Consider the following 24,258-nt stretch of genomic DNA (forward strand, 5'->3'; position numbering starts at 1 on the left):
AGCTGCTCTTGCTCATCTGTCTATTCGGGCAGTGTCCCTGAGCTCGCTGATTGTCTGCAGTGCTAGCGAGATGACATAACCACTGCAGACAATAACCTCCACCATCTCCAATATGGGTTCTGTAAAAATCCAAGCCTTGTGCCAGTGGGAATAGCGCTTAAGCTTAATACTGACAAACCAGTGGATCTTGTATCACTTCAGTACATGAGCTTGTGACTGACTGCAGCTATGACTAGAGGGAGGATCTCTACTGAAAATGGATTTTCTTATTGAATTCATCATATCGTGCTCTTCTGTCCTCATCCAGACCTTTGCAATTATGTACAGTGGCACCAGGGGAAAACTGTATTTGGTAAAATGTCTGGTACATGGTCCTTTTTCAATAAATTCCTATGGCTGACGAATCCACGACCGTTAGTTAACCACATCCTTTGTGGACATTCACGACGTACGCATCTAATAAAAGGAAAAATTGGATGTGAAAAGAGCTCATCTGTATGACTGAAGGTTGGAAAGCAGAGGACTTGGAGCTTTGTATCCAAGACTGGCCACAAACCTTAAATAGACATTCTGCAGCCTCTCTGTATCATCTCAGACTGCCTAATTGTGACAGTCTGCCATGCACGTGTATTTGCAGCGAAGGTGCTCACTGCACACTGTCATGATTTGGTTACAGACTTGTCTAATCATAAAATCAGCATAGGATTTTGGACTGTGTTCACACTGGCTTTATGGCATCCATTTATAACAGAAACCACGGTTATTGTTTAGTTTTCACATGAATCCATACTGTCCTAAAAAATTATTTTATAGGTTTCCGTTTAATCCTCTGACAACGAAAAAGGATATGTTATTGCATTACTAAATTAATTCTTAGGAGTTGTCCATTTTAAAGATTTTCTGCACTTTAGGGCTGCAGAGATCTAAAATAACAAACTAAGGGGTAACTGATCCTTGTCCAACAGTTCCTCTCTGCTGCTGCTCCAGTCTTTGTTGATCAGCTGCAGTGGTGACATCTTGTCCACAGTGCTGAAGCCAATCAATTGGCTCTGTGGCTTGTGACATCTACCTGCCATCTCTGCTGAGTGCAGGGATTGTCTGCAGCAGATTTGAGCGGTGAAGATGTGATGTCATTGCTGCAGCAGATCAACAAAGATTGGAGCAGAGGAGGAGAGGCAACCTTATCATGGAAGAACATTGTTAAAGTGTCCATAAAGGGACAAAACGTTGTCAACCATTAAAAGCCTCATTGATAGTATGCCAAGGTGTGTAAGTGCAGGGATTTCCGCACATGACACTTACACTCGATACTAAATACATTGAGATGTTTAGACAGCTCTGTTTCCTTTTCTTCTCATCAGTTTTCTTGGTGTTGTAATTCTATGGTTGAGAAGTGTATATCCCTCTCTGTGGCCTACAAACCAAACATATACATTTCAGTGTAGCCGGCTAAGCACTTGTTACGTTACGTTTCAGGCAGGATGTGGAGTCAATTTAAATAAAAATGGCATATTTTGTAAAAATAAAAAATAATTATTTGTTTTTTTTCCGGCTATGCTATGAACTAGCTTGAGAATACGTCACTGAAATCGCAGATGACTTCTTATATGAAAGAACTGGAAATTGCTAAAGAAAAGCTTAACACTTTGGAGCAAGCCTGGGATCACATCGGTGCTTTAGGTAGGCACTGCTTTTTACAACCATGCATTACTGTGACCACATTCACAATTCCTGGGAAAGCTTTTGGCAGATGTATCCATAACCTATCATTGGGTTGGTATGTCTGTTGTAAAGATGGGTGACTTTTCTAAAAACTTGTTTCGGGCAGATTGGATTTAGTCCGATTCAAAATTGCCCCTATTGCCATGAGAGGACCCGAGTTATGTTCTCAGACCTCTCAAGACCCCAAAGCATAATAAACAGTGGCAAGAGAAGGAATTCAAAATAATATGATAAAAAAACATTATAGTCGCCCATCCTTATGCTGCCACCACCATAGCTCTCCGGTCATCCATGACATGCTTCGTCCCTCTTTTCTGATGCTGTGGCCAGTGATTGGCCTCCTTCACTCACTTGGAGGGCCTGCCACCGGATCAGTGTCAGAACGGTTAGGAGAAATATGAACAGAGCTTTTATTTGGTTATATCTGCAGTACTTAGAAGAAGCTTTTATCCTTTTCCAGATGGCCTGTAGCGTTATATGATCATTTCTTCTCTGCAATATGAGATAAAAGGAGCACAAAGCATAGTTTCAGTTATTGCTGCATTTCTAAGCAGTGGAGGTTGTGAAATACCCATAGATGCCATCTATGCGAAATTCATATTCTTAACCCATTCCTGCTTACGGAAGTTAGTGTAAAAATAAATACTCCATCCTGTAAGCCACAAGAAGCTCATCCTTAATAGGTAAACTTCAAGGATTTGTGACTATTGTCTTTAAAATCTAGCTATGGCTGAAGATGTTGGTGCAGGGGACAGGGATTTTTATTCTCCTCATTTTACAGCATCCAGTAAATCATAATAATAGGTACAAATCAGTTTTGAGAAATTTATTTTTTACTTAAATTATATAGTTGCAAGCAAAATTATTCACCCCATTGCAAATTTGTTTTACTAGTAAAACGTACACATTTTATTCTGTTTGCAATGAGTTAAACCAGAACAATTTATGTAGCTCACCACAACTGATAGAACTACTGGTTATCCCAAGTTCATCACAAAATGCCACATTTAATGATTAATGCACTCTTAGATTTATTTCCTCCCTTTATGACAACAGTCTTTAGGCTGTGTGCACACATCGCGTTTTTTTTTCGCATTTTTTCGCTATAAAAACGCATAAAAACCGCATACATATGCATCCCATCAATTAGAATGCATTCTGCAATTTTTGTGCACATGATGCTTTTTTTTCCACGAAAGAAACGCATCGTGGTAAAAAACGCAGCATGTTCATTAATTTTGCGGATTAATGAACGCACAAAAAACGCGTCAAAAACGCATGTGGATTTCTTGCAGAAAATGTCCAATTTTCTTCAGGAATTTTCTGCAAGAAATCCTGGCGTGTACACATACCTTAAGTGTTTAAAAAGAAGCACACAAATTGAGCTGGAGAGTGAGCTGGTATACACTCAACATATAAATGCATGTTCACATTAGCCATTAAACAGACAAAACTAACAAGAAATAAAATGAGCTTAAACCGTGCTGTAACTAAATACGGTAGGTAAAAAGCAAATGTGCATTTAAATACAGTGCCTTGCGAAAGTATTCGGCCCCCTGGAACATAAAGATACCAAATGTAAATTTTTGGTGAAGAATCAACAACAAGTGGAACACAATTGTGAAGTTGAACGAAATTTATTGGTTATTTAAAATTTTTGTGGAAATTCAAAAACTGAGAAGTGGAGCATGCAATATTATTTGGCCCCTTTACTTTCAGTGCAGCAAACTCACTCCAGAAGTTCATTGTGGATCTCTGAATGATCCAATGTTGTCCTAAATGCCGAATGATGATAATTATAATCCACCTGTGTGTAATCAAGTCTCCGTATAAATGCACAGAGAGCATCATGAAGACCAAGGAACACAACAGGCAGGTCCGTGATACTGTTGTGGAGAAGTTTAAAGCCGAATTTGGATACAAAATGATTTCCAAAACTTTAAACATCCCAAGGAGCACTGTGCAAGCGATCATATTGAAATGGAAGGAGTATCCTACCACTGCAGATCTACCACGACCCGGCCGTCCCTCTTAACTTTCATCTCAAAGAAGGAGAAGACTGATCAGAGATGCAGCCAAGAGGCCCATGATCACTCTGGATGAACTGCAGAGATCTACAGCTGAGGTGGGACATTTCTCGAAGATATCCATAAAAAGTGTCATTTAAAGTTTGCAACAAGCCACCTGGGAGACACACCAAACATGTGGAAGAAGATGCTCTGGTCAGATGAAACCAAAATCAAACTTTTTGGCAACAATGCCAAGCGATACATTTGGCGTAAAGGCAACGCAGCTCATCACCCTGAACACACCATCCCCACTGTCAAACATTGTGGTGGCAGCATCATGGTTTGGGCCTGTTTTTCTTCAGTATGGACAGGGAAGATGGTTAAAATTGATGGGAAGATGGATGGAGCCAAATACAGGACCATTCTTGAAGAAAACCTGTTGGACTCTGCAAAAGACCTGAGACTCTGCAAAAGACCTGAGACTCTGATGGAGATTTGTCTTCCAACAAGACAATGATCCCAAACATAAAGCAAAATCTACAATGGAATGGTTCACAAATAAACGTATCCAGGTGTTAGAATGGCCAAGTCAAAGTCCAGACCTCAATCCAATCGAGAATCTGTGGAAAGAGCTGAAAACTGCTGTTCACAAACGATCTCCATCAAACCTCACTGAGCTCGAGCTGTTTGCCAAGGAAGAATGGGCAAGAATTTCAGTCTCTCTATGTACAAAACGGATAGTGACATACCCCAAGCTACTTGCAGCTGTAATTGCAGCAAAAGGTGGCACAACAAAGTATTAAGTTAAAGGGGCCGAATAATATTGCACGCCCCACTTTTCAGTTTTTGAATTTCCGCAAAATTTTTAAATAAGCAATACATTTCGCTCAACTTCACAATTGTGTTCCACTTGTTGTTGATTCTTCACAAAAAATTTACATTTGGTATCTTTATGTTTGAAGCATGATATGTGGGAAAAGGTTGAAAAGTTCCAGGGGGCCGAATACTTTCGCAAGGTACTGTAACAAAGTTCTTGGTAACACTGTTTTTGATAAAAAATAAAAATAGAGCATAAAAGCAGTCCCACCATCCGCAAGGTGACCTTATTCGAGACGGTCCTACACTGTCTAATATTAAAACCTTTCCATGTGTTAGAAGTGACCTGTGTGAATAAGGGCAGACAAAGGCCTAGGTCCCAACCTCAGCCGTTGGGAAGCCTAATACAGTGTGGAAAATAATTATTTTATACACTGCTGATTTAGCAAATTTTCGCACCTACAAAGAATGGAGAGTTCTGTAATTTTATCGTAGGTACACTTCAACTGTGAGAGACAGAATCTAAAAATAAATAAACAAAAATCACATTGTCTGATTTTTAAATAATTAAATTGCATTTTATTGCATGAATTAAGTATTTAATCACCTACGAACCAGGAAGAATTCTGGCTCTCACAGACCTGTTAGTTTTTCTTTAAGAAGCCCTCCTACTCTGCACTCATTACCTGTATTAATTGCACCTGTTTGAACTCGTTACTTGTATGAAAGACACCTGTCTACACACTCGCTCACACTCCATCCTCCACCATGGCCAAGACCAAATAGCTAAGGACACCAGGGACAAAATTGTAGACCTGCACAAGGCTGAGATGGGCTACAGGACAATATGCCAAAAAAAATTGAGCTTGGGTTTAAGTCATTATACATGCAGCACATAAACACATGTTCACTTTGGCCATAAAGCATACAAAGCCTACAAGAAGAAAAATAAACAGAAACCCTGCCTTAACTAAATAAGTAAAAAGCAAAAGTGCGTTTAAATAATACAGGGTTCTTAGTAACACTGTTTTTGATCAAAAATAGCCTAAAATCCATCCCACCGTAGGCAAGGTGACCCTGATTGTCCCGGTCCTATGCTGTCTAATATTAAAAACCTTACCATGTTCAGAGTTGACCTCAGTGTGTGAACAGGGGCAGACCGGGTCCCGACCTGTGGACGCCAGCTTAGGGAAGCTTTTAAATGTAATTTCCAGCTCAAGGGAGGGAGGCCACACCCCGGCTTGTACAAAATGCAAAAATACAAAGAAAAAACACAAAAATTGAGCTTGGCTTAAGTAGGTATACATGCAGCACATAAACGCATCTTCACTTTGGTCATAAAGCGTAGAAAACCGACAAGAAGAAAAATTAATATAAACTCTACTGTAACAAAATAAATAAAAAATCAAAAGTGCATTTAAATAAGAGTTCTTTGTAATACTGTTTTTGATAAAAAATAGCATAAAAGCCATCCCACCGCGACAAGGTGAGGTCAACTCTGACACATGGTAAGGTTTTTAATATTAGACAGCAAAAGACCATCTCACTCAGGGTCACCTTGCCTACGGTGGGATGGCTTTTATGCTGTTTTTGGTCAAAAACAGTGTTACAGAGACCCCTGTGTTATTTAAAGTGAACCTGTCATTCGGCCATCACCTTTCAGGGACTGTATACAGCATTCTATAATGCGGTATATAAGCTCCCAACCCGACCTGGAAGAAGTGAAAAATAACTTCTATTATACTTACCTGCAGGGCGCTCCGGTCCGATGGGTGTCGCTGGTCTTGGTCCGGCGCCTCCCATCTTCTTATGATCACCAGCCTCCTGCTTGCTTCTTGTGGATGACGCTACCCTGCGTCATCCACACAGGCTCCCTGGCATCGTGCTCCTGCGCAGGTGTACTTCTCTGCCTTGGTGAGGGCAGAGCAAAGTACTGCAGTGTGCAGGTGCTAGAAAAGGTCAAAGAGCCCTGGCATCTGCGTACTGCAGTACTTTGCATATATGTATATTGATAGGATATGCAATACATGTTTCCTTCAGGTGATTCCATCCTCTCTAACCTCTAAGTAGAGGCTGCCTGAAGAATGGTCAGGTCACATCTTTTAGTTTCTTCATGGCTTTGAGAGCTTGAAGTGGTTAAAAGACAGAAAGTCGTTTTGACATTAGTGTTGACATGTTTATTTAATGTTTTATTGAGCTTTTTGGGGGATGATCCAAACGCAATCCATCTGAAATAGACGCCATGTGCATATTCCCAAAGACTGCTACTTTGTACAACATGTAAAATAAATATAGGAATTTTCAATGGTTGTTTTTATGAATAGACATTTGAACCTCTCTTTTTTAATCTAGGTGGTAACTCTGCAATGGACAAAGCTACAAAAGCCATAACAAATAACGAAATAATTTCCATTTCCAAAAAGATAACAATGTTGGAAATGAAAGAGCTAAATGAAAGACAAAGAGCTGAACATTCTCAGAAAATGTATGAACATTTACGAATCACATTGAAACAAGTAGAGGAAAGAAATTTTGAACTTGAGTCCAAGTTTGCTGAGGCAAGTATAAATGTTATATATGTGGATTTATTGATTTTTGAATTGACCTTATTCCTAACCTTATGTATTTGAAATGCCCTATACAACAACAGAGATTAATAGATGTAAGTTGCTGTTGGTTATTGCCCATCTCCAGTTAAAATGAATCTGTCGGTAGGATAAACCCTCCTAAGCCGTCTCTATGGGCCACATTTTTCTTATAAGTTAATGAGCTGTTCCAGGCTATAAGCCGGACACTTTTCTGCATGAGAATCTCCCCCCCGCAAGGCTTGCTTTACATGAATGGGTGGTTAAGTGTGATGGTTACCAGTGTGATGTGTCATGGCTACGCTCTGGAATAAGAGGAAGGGTTATATCTGTTTTACAGTGATTTTATTTAATTCCCGAAAGTCGAGGTACAGCAGCAATCCATCATATTTCTTTTTACCAAAAAAAAAAAAAACCCGCCGCCACAGGTGCCACAGAAGGCCTAATATGCCCCTTGTGGAGACTTTCGGAAATATAGTCCTTCATAGCTTGGCGCTCAGGCCCAGACAAATTAAACAGGCGAGCCTTGGGCAATTTGTCTCCTGGGATTAAATCAATGGCACAATGAAAAGGTCTATGTGGTGGAAGCGCATCTGCCTTGCTTTCGGAAAACACGTCTTCAAAGTCAGGTATTCTGGAATACCCTCCAGACCGACAGACGACACTGAAACAGATTTCACAGGAGTGATAGTAGATACTACATTACAACACAGGCTGTTAGCCTTAAGGCCCCGTCTCACATAGCGAGATCGCTAGCGAGATCGCTGCTGAGTCACAAGTTTTGTGACGCAACAGCGACCTCAGTAGCGATCTCGCTATGTGTGACACGTACCAGCGATCAGGCCCCTGCTGCGAGATCGCTGGTCGTGTCAGAATGGCCTGGACCTTTTTTTGGTCGTTGAGGTCCCGCTGACATCGCTGAATCGGTGTGTGTGACACCGATCCAGCGATGTCTTCACTGGTAACCAGGGTAAACATCGGGTTACTAAGCGCAGGGCCGCGCTTAGTAACCCGATGTTTACCCTGGTTACCAGCGTAAATGTAAAAAAAACCAAACACTACATACTCACCATCTGTTGCCCGTCAGGTCCCTTGGCGTCTGCTTCCTGCCTTGACTGAGCCGCCGTAAAGTGAGAGCACAGCAGTGCGCTCTGCTCTCACTGTACGGCGGCTCAGTCAGAGCAGGAAGCAGACGCCAAGGGACCTGACTGACATCAGATGGTGAGCATGTACCGTTTGTTTTTTTTTACATTTACGCTGGTAACCAGGGTAAACATCGGGTTACTAAGCGCGGCCCTGCGCTTAGTAACCCGATGTTTACCCTGGTTACCCGGGTGCTGCAGGGGGACTTCGGCATCGTTGAAGACAGTTTCAACGATGCCGAAGTCGTTCCCCTGATCGTTGGTCGCTGGAGAGAGCTGTCTGTGTGACAGCTCCCCAGCGACCACACAGCGACGCTGCAGCGATCAGCATCGTTGTCTGTATCGCTGCAGCGTCGCTGTGTGAGACGGGGCCTTTACATCCCCACCTGGTTATTTCTCCAGAAACCCAATCAATAATAGGGCTGTGACGTTGAAGCCAAGGCATCTCTAACAACAAACCTGCCGACAAATTATAGAAACATTTTAATCTTTCAACGTGAGCTGGACCCACCCTCAGGGAAAAAAACTAAGAAATGAAACAAATTCCACCTTTGGTGAGAGCAGAGGAGGCAATAGCCACTACCTTGACTGGAGTCCCAAGCTTGACTGTCCCTGTCTTAAGAGACACCACACGAGTGTCCATTAGATTGATAGTAGAACCACAGTCAACAAAAGCGGTAGTCACCACGGGACTACCAGAAAGATCCAACTCCACCTGGAGAAGGATCTTAGAGAGGGAGGACAAAAATACCTGGGAGTCTTGGCAACCTCCCTGATCGTTACCCAGACTTAGTCGTTTCCCGAAGTCTTCAACGATGACGGACTAGAAGGACAGTCTTTTCCAATGTCCAGATTCTCCACAATAGAAGCACAACTGCTTCTCACTTTGGCGTCTCCTTTCTTTTTCCTTAAGCGTGATGGCGTCAATCTCCATAGGCTCAGATGTAGGACTGGCTCCCCTTCCACTGGTTAACAACTGGGTCTCAAATTGCATCACCCCTCTCACCCGCAGCCTGTGATCCACCCGGACGGCCTGGGTTATGGCGTCCTCCAGAGAATCAGGTGGAGGGTGAAGTGCCAGGGCATCTTTCAGACGTTCAGACAGACCTCTACGGAACAATCCCCAGAGGGCGGCATCATTCCAAGATACCTCAGCGGTCCATCATCTGATTTCTGAATAGAACGACTCGGCCGAGTGCTTCACCTGACACACACTCGATCAGGCTCATCGTAGATATGCCCCAGGGCCTCAAAAAATGCATCCACAGTCACTCTCTCAGGGGCCGTAGAAGGAAGGGAAAAAGCCCAAGCCTGAGGGACTCCCCTAAGCAGAGACATAATGACTCCCACCCTCTGACTTTCATCCCCATAAGAGTGGGGTCTTAATGAGAAAAAAAAAGCTTACAACCCTCCTTAAAAACTTTAAATCCCTTTTTATCTCCGGAAAAGGTATCTGGTAGCTTAACCGGAGATTCGGGGGAAACTATTGTAACATCCCGAGACCCTGCCCCCCTGAGCACCAGACGACAAAGCCCCCTGCATAGTGTCAGCTATCCGCTGCTGGGATTGAGCCAGAGCTCATTGCTCCACGTTTAATTTCTCGAACATCTGAGTGAGGTGCTCAACCTGCTCAGAAAGAGCGTACATTGGATCCATAATAATGAAGGACCTACAAAATCCCCCCTTTGTTTTGGTCAGTTATAGTGTCATGCACTACACACGGTACTTACAGACTAGCGCGGTGCGAGTGCCCTGAATGGCAGATTCCGGGGTAGTTTAGGATCCCAGAAATGTGGAGCGGCGGTGGCAAAGAGATGTGCTTCAGGCGTGCAGGACTTGAAGCACGTGACCGCCGGAGGGAATGGCCGGGGGCGGAGACCACTGCTGGAGCTCCGGAGAGCTAGGCTGCGACGGGGAAAGAAGGAGAGCTGATAGACAGGCGGGGGTCACAACTAGGGAAAGACACAGTTACCAGAAGGGACAGTCAGTGATGTAATCAGGGCCAGGCCGGGGTCAGAACCATAGATATTGTCGCGGTACCAGAGGGGAAAGACAGAACGGGGAGTCAAAAAGTCAGGCAGGAGTCAATATGCCAAACAAACAAGCAAACCGTGCCGAGACAGAATATCATATCACAACAAAGGGACAAGCCGGGTAAGAGCCAAAAGAGCAGGCACAAAGCACAGGCACACGAGGGTCAGCACACTCAGCCAAGAGCGTAAGTATAACTGACAGGGAACCTAAGCCTGGTGTGGATATATATGTCCCTCCCAGATCCAAAAGGAGGCCAAAAACACTTAACCCTATGAGGACCGGGAGAGAACCCAGACCACAACCATGACAGATTGCTTTACATTTACCCTTAGCAATCTCCTGTCTGGCCCTAGGTTTACATAAGATCTAGCCTGCTCATCTTCCTCTGCTTACTGTCACTGAATGGAAACATTGATTCTTGAGGATGAAATGACGAGAAAGCAAATCACTAATAAAAGACAACAAGAAAATATCTAATAAAATACAACAATATCGACGCAACCTGTGCTCCGTGCTGGAAAAAGCTTCTATCTTTTAGAGATGTGGACTCCGCTCTACGTCCATTTGTTTTATAGTCTTTAGTAAGTGGCCATATGCTCACAGATGAGTAATCTAATCCTAAAAGATTTTTCTACTCTTTTTGTAAGTTTTATGTACCAAAGTAATGCAACTTTAACTGTTAAACTGTATGGACAAGTCATTAAATCCATAGAAAAAAAGTTAATACAAATATTTTAAATGTGTAGTTGATGTACTTATACAGTCATAAAGGTTTCGCAGAAGGTGCAAAGCCAGACCAATTGAGGATGGTCATCAATAGACCCCTGAAAGGCAACAAGTGGCTGTCCTCATTATTATCATTATTATGTGCTGCTGTCATCTGGTGGTGTGGAAAAGTGTAAGCTAAGCCAGGCTTTGTTAATTTTAAGAGAGTTAGTGTGTCTGCGTACTCTTTTGACAGGCAAAAACGCCTGTCTGTTATGACACCCCCCCCCCCCCCCGGTGGCACTGAAAACCTGCTCAGACAAGATGCTAATGGCAGGGCAGCACAACACCTCCAAGGTATAGAGGGACACCTCATGCCAGGTGTCCAGCTTTGAGAACCAATAGTTGAGATATGCAGAGGAATCAGGTAGTACGCTAGGTTTTGCTTGATCATCTTTAAAAACTTTTCCCTCCTTGTCAAAAATGCCTGGTCATCAGGTCATGGGCACTTGGCTGGTGTCATGAACTTGGCCCACGTCTTTGACAATGTGCCCCTGCCTCTGCTGTGTGTCTTCCTGGCCTCTCCTCCTTGGTTAGCCAAGGAAGCTTGCCCCCTGCAGCTAGCGTTTGTCTGATGGGAATTTTTTCAACATGTTTTGCATATGGCCTACTGGTATAGTACCATTTTTGAAGACCTCTCCACCTCAGGAAGAGGAGATGCAAAGTTTTCCTTGTATAGTGGGTTTAGCAGAGTGAACAACCAGTACTTTTTGGGGGGGCAAAAATGAATGAATGAATGAAACGCGAGGGTCACTGGAAACGCAGCAGTACATAAAGTCAGCCATATGTGCCAAGTTCCATACAGCCGATGGAAGAAAAAGAAAACAGAACATGCCCACAGAATGGGAACACCCGTAACAGGTAAAAGACATACTTTATTATCCCAAAAATTCACAATTCAAACAATTTTGAACAGGACACAGCAACAACAGTGTTAAAAACATTTAAAAACCATCAAAGATGCATGTGCTAGTCATGCCTTGTGGTAATGACAATGACAACCCACAAAACAACCCCTCACAGCATAATGATATAATATGGCTCACAAAAAGGATAGATTAGATGATAGCAATATAATGCTACGCAAATTTAAGGCACGGTCAAGTAAACATATGAAAAACCGTGCTTATTCACAGTACCATATTGGAAATAGAAAGGGGAGTTGCCATTCCTTTTCTGATAGTAAGAAAAAGAAAGAAACAGAAACCCAAATACTCAGACCAAAAGATATGGGAATCCTCAAGTCCTGGATGGAGCCATAGGAGCTGGGAGGGTAGAGAGTGTGGGATAGACAACATTTCCATGTCTCCACCATAATGAAGACTCTCCATCTCCTCCTCCCTCTCTTCCTCCTCATTCCCATCTTCAGCCTATCCACGTACGAGGGACAGGATGAAGGTTGTGTAGCTACTAGCCTCTGTTGCTCTAGCCGCCAGCCCCTGTTCCTCCTTTTCTTCCTCCCCAGCATCCACCTCATCATTGATACTCAATCCGCACTGAGCAGATGAGATGAGGCTGGGGTGGTTACAATCTCTTTGCGTTATGTGTTCCTCCATCCCCACCTTGTCCGCATGCAAAGCTTCATGTTTAATTGTGAGCAACAAAGGTTTAAGTAGTCACAGATGCCGGGTAGTTTGGCTGACTATGGCATCATCGCCGCTGAACATGTTTGTGGAGAACTCAGTCTTGGAGAACCACACAAATGTCAAACATCCCTGCCCACTCTTGAGGTTTTATGTGCGGAGGCTGACCAGAATACCGATGGGCATGTTGTAGCTGGTACTCAACCACTGGCCTCTTCTGCTCACAAAGCCTCGCCACCATGTGCAGTGTGTAGTTCCAGTGCATGGTGACGTAGCACACCAGTGGTTGAGCTGCACTTTCACATTGGTGATGGTGCTTTGACATTGCATTCTGTGTCCCAGTCGGGGCATACGTCCGAAATCCCACTCAAAACTAAGTCAGAAGACATGCGCCGATGGGGTCACAGACTAATGGTCCCCTCAGAGCGAACGTGAACTCTGCCAATTTTTCGAGAGTGAACACCTACAGAAGGTAGAAACTCAGTCGGTCACAGTCTACTACGTCTGAGTGTCCACCTCTTGCAGGCATACACTCTCGAAAATGATGCATGACAGAGCGTACGTTCGCTCTGCTGTCACTGTTACGGTCCTGTCGGCGAATGTGTCCAGACCCCGTTTTACGGGGGATTTCAGACATTTGCCCCAACGGGAAACAGCACAATGTGAAAGCGCCCTAAGGCTTCATACTAAATACTGACTGTATGGCCGAACTTCAAGACGTACACCTGTACTGACCCAAAACTAGAAGAAAAGTCAGCTCCAGTATAAACAAAACCATATAAATAAGCCGCAGAAGTTTTGGGATTCTGATTTGTAGAGATTAAACAAAATTGGAACTTTTCGGGCCTGTGTACCAGTGGTATGTCTGGAGGAGGAAACATGAAGCATTTTCTAAAAATGACACCCTGCCTACAGTAAGTCAATGCTGTGGCTCTGTGATGCTGTGGGACTGTTTTACTTCCTTTTGCACTGGAAACCTGCAGCATGTGGAGATAAATATATCATCAATTAAGTATCAGGAAATGCTAGGAGAAAACATGATGTCCTCTATGAAGAAACTGATGCTTGGGTGTAAATGGACCTGCCAACAGTGTAATAATCCCAAGCATGCCTCTCAGTCCACCAAGGCTTGCTTTTCAGAAGATATACTGAAAGAACCTGGAGTGTCCATCAGTCGAACCACCATAGGATTTGAAGAAGGCAGTATGCACATCCAAGAATATTAGTGAATTGGAAGCTATTGCCCATGAGGATTAGGCTAGGTTTCTTCAGAAACTCTGCCATAAACTGGTGTCTGGCTATGCATAATGTTTTCATCATGTCATAACAGCCAAAGGGTGCTTTACTATGTACTGAACACGTTTGTCATGAATGGGTTTAAGAATTCTGAGACTACAATGGACATTAACAGGAATCTGTGAGAAGGATCCACCCTCCTAATCCACCTACAGTGGGTATGGGAAGTATTCAGACCCCTTTAAATTTTTCAGTTTGTTTCATTGCAGCCATTTGGTAAAATGAAAAAAGTTTTTATTTTCTCATTAATGTACACTGCACCCCATCTTGACTGAAAAAAAACAAATGTAGAAATTTTTGCAAATTTATTAAAAAAGAAAAACTGAACTATCACATGGTCATAAGTATTCAGACCTTTTGCTCAGACACTCATATTTAAGTCACATGCTGTCCATTTCCTTGTGATCCTCCTTGAGATGGTTCTACTCCTTCATTGGAGTCTATCTGTGTTTAATTAAACTGATAGGATTTGATTTGGAAAGGCACACACCTGTCTATAGCAGACCTTACAGCTCACAGTGCATGCCAGACCAAATGAGAATCATGAACTCAAAGGAACTGGCCAAGGAGCTCAGAGACAGAGTTGTTGCAAGGCACAGCTCTGGCCAAGATTACAAAAGAATTTCTGCAGTACTCAAGGTTCCTAAGAGCACAGTGTCCTCCATAATCCTTAACTGGAAGAAGTTTGGGACCACCAGAAGTCTTCCGAGACCTGGCCGTCCAGCCAAAATGAGCAATCGTGGGAGAAGAGCCTTGTGAGAGAGGTGTTATGACCCCAATGGCGAGGGTCTCAGAGGAACGTGGAAGTCTGCAGAATACAAAAATCCAGCTCATAGGGTAGTGGTAACTGGGTTGACCATATATCTACTCCTAACGCCAACACTAGAAGTAGCCGGGGATCATTCCTACGTTGATTCTAGATGACACGCGCCAGCCGGAGAATCTAGCTACCCCTAGTAGAGGAAAACAAAGACCTTTCTTGCCTCCAGAGAAGGGGACCCCAAAGCTGGATAGAAGCCCCCCACAAATAATGACGGTGAGGTAAGAGGAAATGACAAACACAGAAATGAACCAGGTTTAGCACAGAGAGGCCCGCTTACTGATAGCAGAATAAAGAAAGGTAACTTATATGGTCAACAAAAACCCTATCAAAATCCACACTGGAAATTCAAGAACCCCCGAACCGTCTAACGGTCCGGGGGGAGAACACCAGCCCCCCTAGAGCTTCCAGCAAAGGTCAGGATATAGATTTGGAACAAGCTGGACAAAAATACAAAACCAAAACAAATAGCAAAAAGCAAAAGGCAGACTTAGCTGATATAACTGGAACCAGGATCAGTAGACAAGAGCACAGCAGACTAGCTCTGATAACTACGTTGCCAGGCATAGAACTGAAGGTCCAGGGAGCTTATATAGCAACACCCCTAACTAACGACCCAGGTGCGGATAAAAGGAATGACAGAAAAACCAGAGTCAAAAAACTAGTAACCACTAGAGGGAGCAAAAAGCAAATTCACAACAGTACCCCCCCCTTAGTGAGGGGTCACCGAACCCTCACCACGACCACCAGGGCGATCAGGATGAGCGGCATGAAAGGCACGAACTAAATCGGCCGCATGAACATCAGAGGCGACCACCCAGGAATTATCCTCCTGACCATAGCCCTTCCACTTGACCAGGTACTGAAGCCTCCGCCTGGAGAGGCGAGAATCCAAGATCTTCTCCACCACGTACTCCAACTCGCCCTCAACCAACACCGGAGCAGGAGGCTCAGCAGAAGGAAATACAGGCACAATGTACCGCCGCAACAAGGACCTATGAAATACATTGTGAATAGCAAACGACACAGGAAGATCCAGACGAAAAGATACAGGATTAAGGATTTCCAATATCTTGTAAGGCCCAATAAAACGAGGTTTAAATTTGGGAGAGGAGACCTTCATAGGAACAAAGCGGGAAGAAAGCCATACCAAATCCCCAACGCGTAGTCGGGGACCCACACCGCGGCGGCGGTTGGCAAAGCGCTGAGCCTTCTCCTGTGACAACTTCAAGTTGTCCACCACATGATTCCAGATCTGCTGCAACCTATCCACCACAGAATCCACCCCAGGACAGTCAGAAGGCTCCACATGACCCGAAGAAAAGCGAGGATGGAAACCAGAGTTGCAGAAAAAAGGCGAAACCAAGGTGGCGGAACTAGCCCGATTATTAAGGGCAAACTCAGCCAACGGCAAGAATGTCACCCAATCGTCCTGATCAGCAGAGACAAAACACCTCAAATAAGCCTCCAAAGTCTGATTGGTTCGCTCCGTCTGTCCATTAGTCTGAGGATGGAAAGCAGACGAAAACGACAAATCAATGCCCATCCTACTACAAAAGGATCGCCAGAACCTGGAAACGAACTGGGATCCTCTGTCTGACACAATATTCTCAGGGATGCCGTGCAAACGAACCACGTTCTGGAAAAACACAGGAACCAGATCGGAAGAGGAAGGCAGCTTAGGCAAAGGAACCAAATGGACCATCTTGGAGAAGCGATCACATATCACCCAGATAACGGACATGCCCTGAGATAGCGGAAGATCAGAAATGAAATCCATGGAGATATGTGTCCAAGGTCTCTTCGGGACAGGCAAGGGCAAGAGCAAACCGCTGGCACGAGAACAGCAAGGCTTAGCTCGAGCACAAGTCCCACAGGACTGCACAAATGACCGCACATCCCTTGACAAGGAAGGCCACCAAAAGGACCTGGCCACCAGATCTCTGGTGCCAAAAATTCCCGGGTGACCTGCCAACACCGAGGAATGAACCTCGGAAATGACTCTGCTGGTCCACTTATCCGGGACAAACAGTCTGTCAGGTGGACAAGACTCAGGCCTATCAGCCTGAAATCTCTGCAACACACGTCGCAGATCCGGAGAAATAGCTGACAAGATAACTCCATCTTTAAGAATACCAACAGGATCAGCGACTCCAGGAGCATCAGGCACAAAGCTCCTAGAAAGAGCATCGGCCTTCACATTCTTTGAACCTGGTAAATACGAGACAACAAAATCAAAGCGGGAGAAAAACAATGACCAGCGGGCCTGTCTCGGATTAAGGCGTTTAGCAGACTCGAGATACATCAGATTTTTGTGATCAGTCAAGACCACCACACGATGCTTAGCACCCTCGAGCCAATGACGCCACTCCTCAAATGCCCATTTCATGGCCAACAACTCCCGATTGCCCACATCATAATTTCGCTCGGCAGGCGAAAACTTCCTAGAGAAAAAGGCACAAGGCTTCATAACAGAGCAACCAGGGCCTCTCTGCGACAAAACGGCCCCTGCCCCAATCTCCGAAGCATCCACCTCAACCTGAAAGGGAAGTGAGACGTCAGGCTGGCACAAAACAGGCGCCGAAGTAAACCGGCGTTTCAACTCCTGGAAAGCCTCCACGGCAGCAGGAGCCCAGTTAGCTACATCGGAGCCCTTCTTGGTCATATCCGTCAAAGGTTTCACAATGCTAGAAAAGTTAGCGATAAAACGACGGTAGAAGTTAGCGAAGCCCAAGAACTTCTGAAGACTCTTAACTGACGAGGGCTGAGTCCAATCAAGAATAGCTCGGACCTTGACTGGGTCCATCTCCACAGCAGAAGGGGAAAAAATGAATCCCAAAAAGGGAACCTTCTGTACACCAAAGAGACACTTTGAGCCCTTGACAAACAAAGAATTTTCACGCAAAATTTTAAAGACCAACCTGACCTGCTCCACATGCGAATCCCAATTATCAGAAAAAAACAAAATATCATCCAGATAAACAATCAAAAATTTATCCAGATACTTCCGGAAAATGTCATGCATAAAGGACTGAAAAACTGAAGGCGCATTGGAGAGCCCAAAAGGCATCACCAAGTACTCAAAATGACCTTCGGGCGTATTGAATGCGGTTTTCCATTCATCACCCTGCTTAATGCGCACAAGGTTGTACGCACCACGAAGGTCTATCTTGGTGAACCACTTGGCACCCTTAATCCGGGCAAACAAGTCAGACAACAGCGGTAAAGGATACTGAAATTTGACAGTGATCTTATTTAAAAGCCGATAATCAATACAAGGTCTCAAAGATCCGTCCTTTTTTGCCACAAAAAAGAATCCCGCACCAAGAGGGGAAGAAGACGGACGAATATGTCCTTTCTCCAGAGACTCCTTGATATATGAACGCATAGCGGTATGTTCAGGTACCGACAGATTAAACAGTCTTCCCTTAGGAAATTTACTGCCTGGGATCAAATCTATAGCACAGTCACAGTCCCTATGAGGAGGCAGTGCACTGGACTCAGACTCACTGAAGACATCCTGATAATCAGACAAATACTCCGGAACTTCCGAAGGCGTAGAAGAAGCAATAGACACAGGCAGGGAATCCCCATGAATACCACGACAGCCCCAACTTGAGACTGACATAGCCTTCCAGTCCAGGACTGGATTATGGGTCTGTAACCATGGCAGCCCTAAAACAACCAAATCATGCATTTTATGTAAAACCAGGAAACGTATCACCTCGCGGTGTTCAGGAGTCATGCACATGGTAACCTGTGTCCAATACTGCGGTTTATTAGCTGCCAATGGTGTAGCATCAATACCCCTAAGAGGTATAGGATTTTCTAATGGTTCAAGAGTAAAACCACAGCGCTTAGCAAATGAGAGATCCATGAGACTCAGGGCAGCACCTGAATCTACAAACGCCATGACAGGATAAGATGACAGTGAGCAAATCAAAGTTACAGACAGAATAAATTTAGGTTGCAAATTACCAACGGTGACAGGACTAACAACCTTAGCTATACGTTTAGAGCATGCTGAGATAACATGTGTAGAATCACCACAGTAGTAGCACAAGCCATTCCGGCGTCTATGAATTTTCCGCTCATTTCTAGTCAGGATTCTATCACATTGCATTAAATCAGGTGTCTGTTCAGACAACACCATGAGGGAATTTGCGGTTTTGCGCTCCCGCAACCGCCGGTCAATTTGAATAGCCAGTGCCATAGTATCATTCAGACCTGTGGGAATGGGAAAACCCACCATAACATTCTTAATGGCTTCAGAAAGGCCATTTCTAAAATTAGCGGCCAGTGCACACTCGTTCCAATGTGTCAGCACGGACCATTTCCGAAATTTTTGGCAATACACTTCAGCCTCGTCCTGCCCCTGAGACATAGCCAGCAAGGCCTTTTCTGCCTGAATCTCAAGATTGGGTTCCTCATAAAGTAAACCGAGCGCCAGAAAAAACGCATCAAGATCAGCCAATGCCGGATCTCCTGGCGCCAGCGAAAAAGCCCAATCCTGAGGGTCGCCCCGTAAGAACGAAATAACAATTTTTACTTGCTGAGCAGAATCTCCAGATGAACAGGGTCTCAGGGACAAAAACAATTTACAATTATTCACGAAATTCCTAAACTTAAACCTGTCTCCGGAAAACAGTTCAGGAATAGGTATTTTAGGTTCTGACCTAGGATTTCTGATAACATAGTCTTGTATGCCCTGCACACGAGTAGCCAGCTGGTCCACACTTGTAATCAAGGTCTGGACATTCATGTCTGCAGCAAGCATAGCCACTCTGAGGTAAAGGGGAAAAAGAAAAAAAAAACTCAGAATCTTCTTTCTTATAATCCCTCTTCTGCAATGCATTAAACATTTAATATTGGCCTGGCAAACTGTTATGACCCCAATGGCGAGGGTCTCAGAGGAACGTGGAAGTCTGCAGAATACAAAAATCCAGCTCATAGGGTAGTGGTAACTGGGTTGACCATATATCTACTCCTAACGCCAACACTAGAAGTAGCCGGGGATCATTCCTACGTTGATTCTAGATGACACGCGCCAGCCGGAGAATCTAGCTACCCCTAGTAGAGGAAAACAAAGACCTTTCTTGCCTCCAGAGAAGGGGACCCCAAAGCTGGATAGAAGCCCCCCACAAATAATGACGGTGAGGTAAGAGGAAATGACAAACACAGAAATGAACCAGGTTTAGCACAGAGAGGCCCGCTTACTGATAGCAGAATAAAGAAAGGTAACTTATATGGTCAACAAAAACCCTATCAAAATCCACACTGGAAATTCAAGAACCCCCGAACCGTCTAACGGTCCGGGGGGAGAACACCAGCCCCCCTAGAGCTTCCAGCAAAGGTCAGGATATAGATTTGGAACAAGCTGGACAAAAATACAAAACCAAAACAAATAGCAAAAAGCAAAAGGCAGACTTAGCTGATATAACTGGAACCAGGATCAGTAGACAAGAGCACAGCAGACTAGCTCTGATAACTACGTTGCCAGGCATAGAACTGAAGGTCCAGGGAGCTTATATAGCAACACCCCTAACTAACGACCCAGGTGCGGATAAAAGGAATGACAGAAAAACCAGAGTCAAAAAACTAGTAACCACTAGAGGGAGCAAAAAGCAAATTCACAACAGAGAGGTAAAGAAGAACCCCAAGATCACTGTGGCTGAGCTCCAGAGATGCAGCAGGGAGATGGGAGAAAGTTCCACAAAGTCAACTATCACTGCAGCCCTCCACCAGTCGGGCCTTTATGGCAGAGTGGCCCAACAGAAACCTCTCCTCAGTGCAAGACATATGAAAGCCCGCATAGTTTGCTAAGAAACACATGAAGGACTCCCATGCTTTGAGAAATAAGATTCTCTGGTCTGATGAGTCAAAGATAGACGTTTTTGGTGATAATTGTAAGTGGTATGTGTGGAGAAAACCAGGCACTGCTCATCACCTGCCCAATACAATCCCAACAGTGAAACATGGTGATGGCAGCATCATGTTATGGGGGTGTTTTTCAGCTGCAGGGACAGGATGACGACTGGTTGCCATTGAAGGAAACATGAATGTGGCCAAGTACAGAGAGATCCTGGAAGAAAACCTTTTCTAGAGTGCTCTGGACCTCACACTTGGCCGAATGTTTACCTTCCAACAATACAGTGACCATAAGCATATAGCTAAAATGCAAAGGAGCGGCATCAGAACAAGTCTGTGACCATTCCTAACTGGTCCAGTCAGAGCCCTGACCTAAACCCAATTGATCATCTCTGGAGAGACCTCAAAATAGCTATTCACCAATGTTCACCATCCAACCTGACGGAACTGGAGAGGATCTGCAAGGAAGAATGGCAGAGGAACCCCACATGCAGGTGTGATAAACTTGTTGCATCATTCCCAAGACGACTCATGGCTGTACTAGCTCAAAAGGGTGCTTCTACTCAATACTGAGCAAAGGGTCTGAATACTTATCACCATGTGATATTTCTGATTTTCTTTTTTAATAAATTTTCAAAAATTTCTACATTTCTGTTTTTTTCAGTCACGTTGGGGTGCAGAGTGTACATTAATGAGAAAAGATGAACTTATTTGAATTTACCAAATGGTTGCAATGAAACAAAAAGTGAAAAATTTAAAGGGGTCTGAATACTTTCCGTACCCACTGTATGTAAGCATGTAGGTCATATGAAAATGAGCTGTTAAGATTTATGGGCTGAATACAGATCTCTGTGAGAATTTGCCTACAGCGCTTATTTTAAATGAAGTGGGGGCGTTAGCAGTGTGAGACATGTAGTGACTGACAGTCTGCTCTCCTGAGGTTACTGCTCTTCTTCAGTGTGAGGGGTTCATCTTAATAGCTCATTTATATATTAAGAAAAAAAGTGGATTTCTGTGGAATAAGACATCAGATCGCAGATATCAAGGTACCATTTTTGTCAGCTTCCTATGACCTAGATGCCAATATAAACGGCTTAGGAGGGTTGATCCTACTGACTAAATCCCTCTAAAAGTGGTATTTTATGTTGAATTTAGAAAAATGTATAGTATTTGCATTGAGCTATTTTTTCAAAATCTACCTAATTTACAAGGGGAGTGTCAATAATATTGTTTGCAATAGTACATGGACTTGTAGAGCTTTCAATAGCCACTTTATCATTGATTTGATTTCACTGTCTACGTATAGATGGATCCAGTAATAGGCTCTGCTGTTTTCTTTGACCTTGGCGTAAAATATTTCTATTTCCTTTATTGTCATATCAGTTATATGTTTTGCTTTCTCAGCTTACTAAAGTCAACCTTGAAGCACAAAAGGTAGAACAAGCATTAAGGGATGAGCTTGCAGACAGTGTAAGTAAAGAAGTGTCTGATGCCGATCGAAGAAGAATTATGGAACTGGAAAAAAGTGAAGCAGAGCTCGCAGTCGAAGTCTCAAAGTAAGTATGAGGTTAGCTGGATTATTGTGTGCTTTCAATCATTTATTACTTTGTTCTTATGTATCTTTCAATATTGTGCAATAATAAAATGTTATTGCACATGTACACCCCCTTCCTGGTATACATGGCCCCCTCCATCCGCATCCTGGTATACATGGCCCCCATCCCCATCCTGGTTTACATGGTCATCATCACACTGTACAGACAAAAAAATAAACAATTCTACTTACCTTCCCTCCACCCCCTCACAGCGGCGTCCTGTTCTGATGTCTGCAACGTGTAAGCAGCACATGTTGTCACCGTCTTGCACCCTCACATGCTGAGGTCATCTGCCAGAATATTCACTGCAGTATTTATATTATCAAATCTCATAGGACAAGATTACACAAGTTGTACACCACCAGTAGACTGTAAATATTAGATAGCGAAAGAAAGGCAATGTGTAAAACGCCGGCATACTGGCAAACGCACGTCAGGGACACATGTCCTGGTGCACAAGCCATAGAGTCTGTACAATTGGTTGACATAAGGAAAGGGAATCCTGGTGTGCCGCTACAGCTCAGCGCTGTGAGTCCGCTCCAACTCGTGTGATAGCCAGCTCACCCACCTACGTGTGGTCTGATGAGGGGACACGATGCTTCAATATATCAGCATGTGATCACCTCCGCCGCCTGTGCTCAATTACCTATTGACAGTGGCGCGTTCTGAGGAGCTATAGTAGCAACCTGTCATTTCATCTAAACCGCGTGTATCTACTTGAATTGGTGTGTCCTACATTTGATAATGCGAGACTATATGTGAAGGTGCCGCAATGGCAAGCAGTCATCTCTTATAACTGCACACACAAATCAAGTTGGTGTCCCTAGTGACAGTGTGTCTATCTACAAGCACTATTACTGATATACACACATCATATTGGTTAGAATATTATTATTAATATTGTTTCCTACCCAATTGTCCTAAAACTCGGCACCTTATACAATATGGGAATTAACTTGACTAATAAATTAAAGTGACAATGGTCAAGAATCCCAATTGATTCAATTTGATTTTTCTACATCTACCACTAACTGGGATTTAGTGGGTCCCACTGGTTGTAACATCACACTTTGACCCAACGTACATTCTTAAATTTGTATGGAATAATAGGTACATTTTAATTACACATTCCTTTTCTTTCTCTATAAAAAATTCACTGCTCTCCACGCCCCGAAATATCCTCAGGGACAAATATAAGGTAAATCCAGACAATATGACGTATCCCCTTATATAGTCTGAAAAATATGGTACTTTGTATGTAGTGGTTTTTACAGTATAGCCGCTGTAGTACTGAAAGAATATTCCTTTGAGCTTATCAATATAGTATATAATCATTGCAGAGAATACAGGCTGCAACAAATGCACCATTTCCTGATGTTTTTCATTGGACAACCATTTCAGAGCTTGTTGCTACCTTTCAGGACAGTCTCTGTAAAGAGATACACCCACGCAAACACAGGGAGAACATACAAACTCCTTGCAGATGTTGTCCTTGGTGGCATTTGAACCCAGGACCCCAGCGTTGCAAGGCTGCAGTGCAAACCACTGAGACATCGTGCTGCTCCATGAAGTAATACCATTTTACTTGTAGGTTAAAATAATCTTTATCTACAATGTCATCCATGATGTTAAAATTGGGGTATCCGATCATCTTCTAAACTATAGAAGCTTTATTAAAAGCCGCTTAGTATACTTTTGATAGTTTGTGACATCTGGCTTGATTAGAAATTCTGACCAAACCGTCCTTTTGATGATTTTTGTTGCTATCTTGTTTGCATTAGATTACGCAGTGTTTCTGACATAGCCAAAGCTCAAGTTTCAACACTAGTTTGTAGACAGCAGTCAAGAGAAAAAGAAGTGGAGTCCCTCCGGAAACAAGTTTTGGATTTTCAGGTGTGTAGTATAAATCATGTGCAACTTCTCCGTGAAGGGATTTCCCAAGTTCTGGTATATTCTGCACACAGGCACCATTACTGCTAAAACCAAGCAATATTCACCCTCCATTCCAATGTTGTATGTATAC

General features: G+C 43.7%; 1 protein-coding gene across 1 annotated transcript in view; it reads left to right on the top strand.

Moving 5' to 3' along the window:
* The window catches only part of CEP290 (centrosomal protein 290), a 284,715-nt gene that overhangs the window by 117,555 nt on the left and 142,902 nt on the right, over positions 1-24,258 (top strand). Inside the window, exons 26-29 of the mRNA XM_077265451.1 lie at positions 1,569-1,680; positions 6,900-7,105; positions 22,045-22,196; positions 24,017-24,128. Of these exons, the coding sequence (XP_077121566.1) occupies positions 1,569-1,680; positions 6,900-7,105; positions 22,045-22,196; positions 24,017-24,128 (582 nt within the window). The remainder of the gene's footprint in view (positions 1-1,568; positions 1,681-6,899; positions 7,106-22,044; positions 22,197-24,016; positions 24,129-24,258) is intronic.

Source organism: Ranitomeya variabilis, chromosome 5 (assembly GCF_051348905.1).
Source record: "Ranitomeya variabilis isolate aRanVar5 chromosome 5, aRanVar5.hap1, whole genome shotgun sequence".
Taxonomy (NCBI): domain Eukaryota; kingdom Metazoa; phylum Chordata; class Amphibia; order Anura; family Dendrobatidae; genus Ranitomeya; species Ranitomeya variabilis.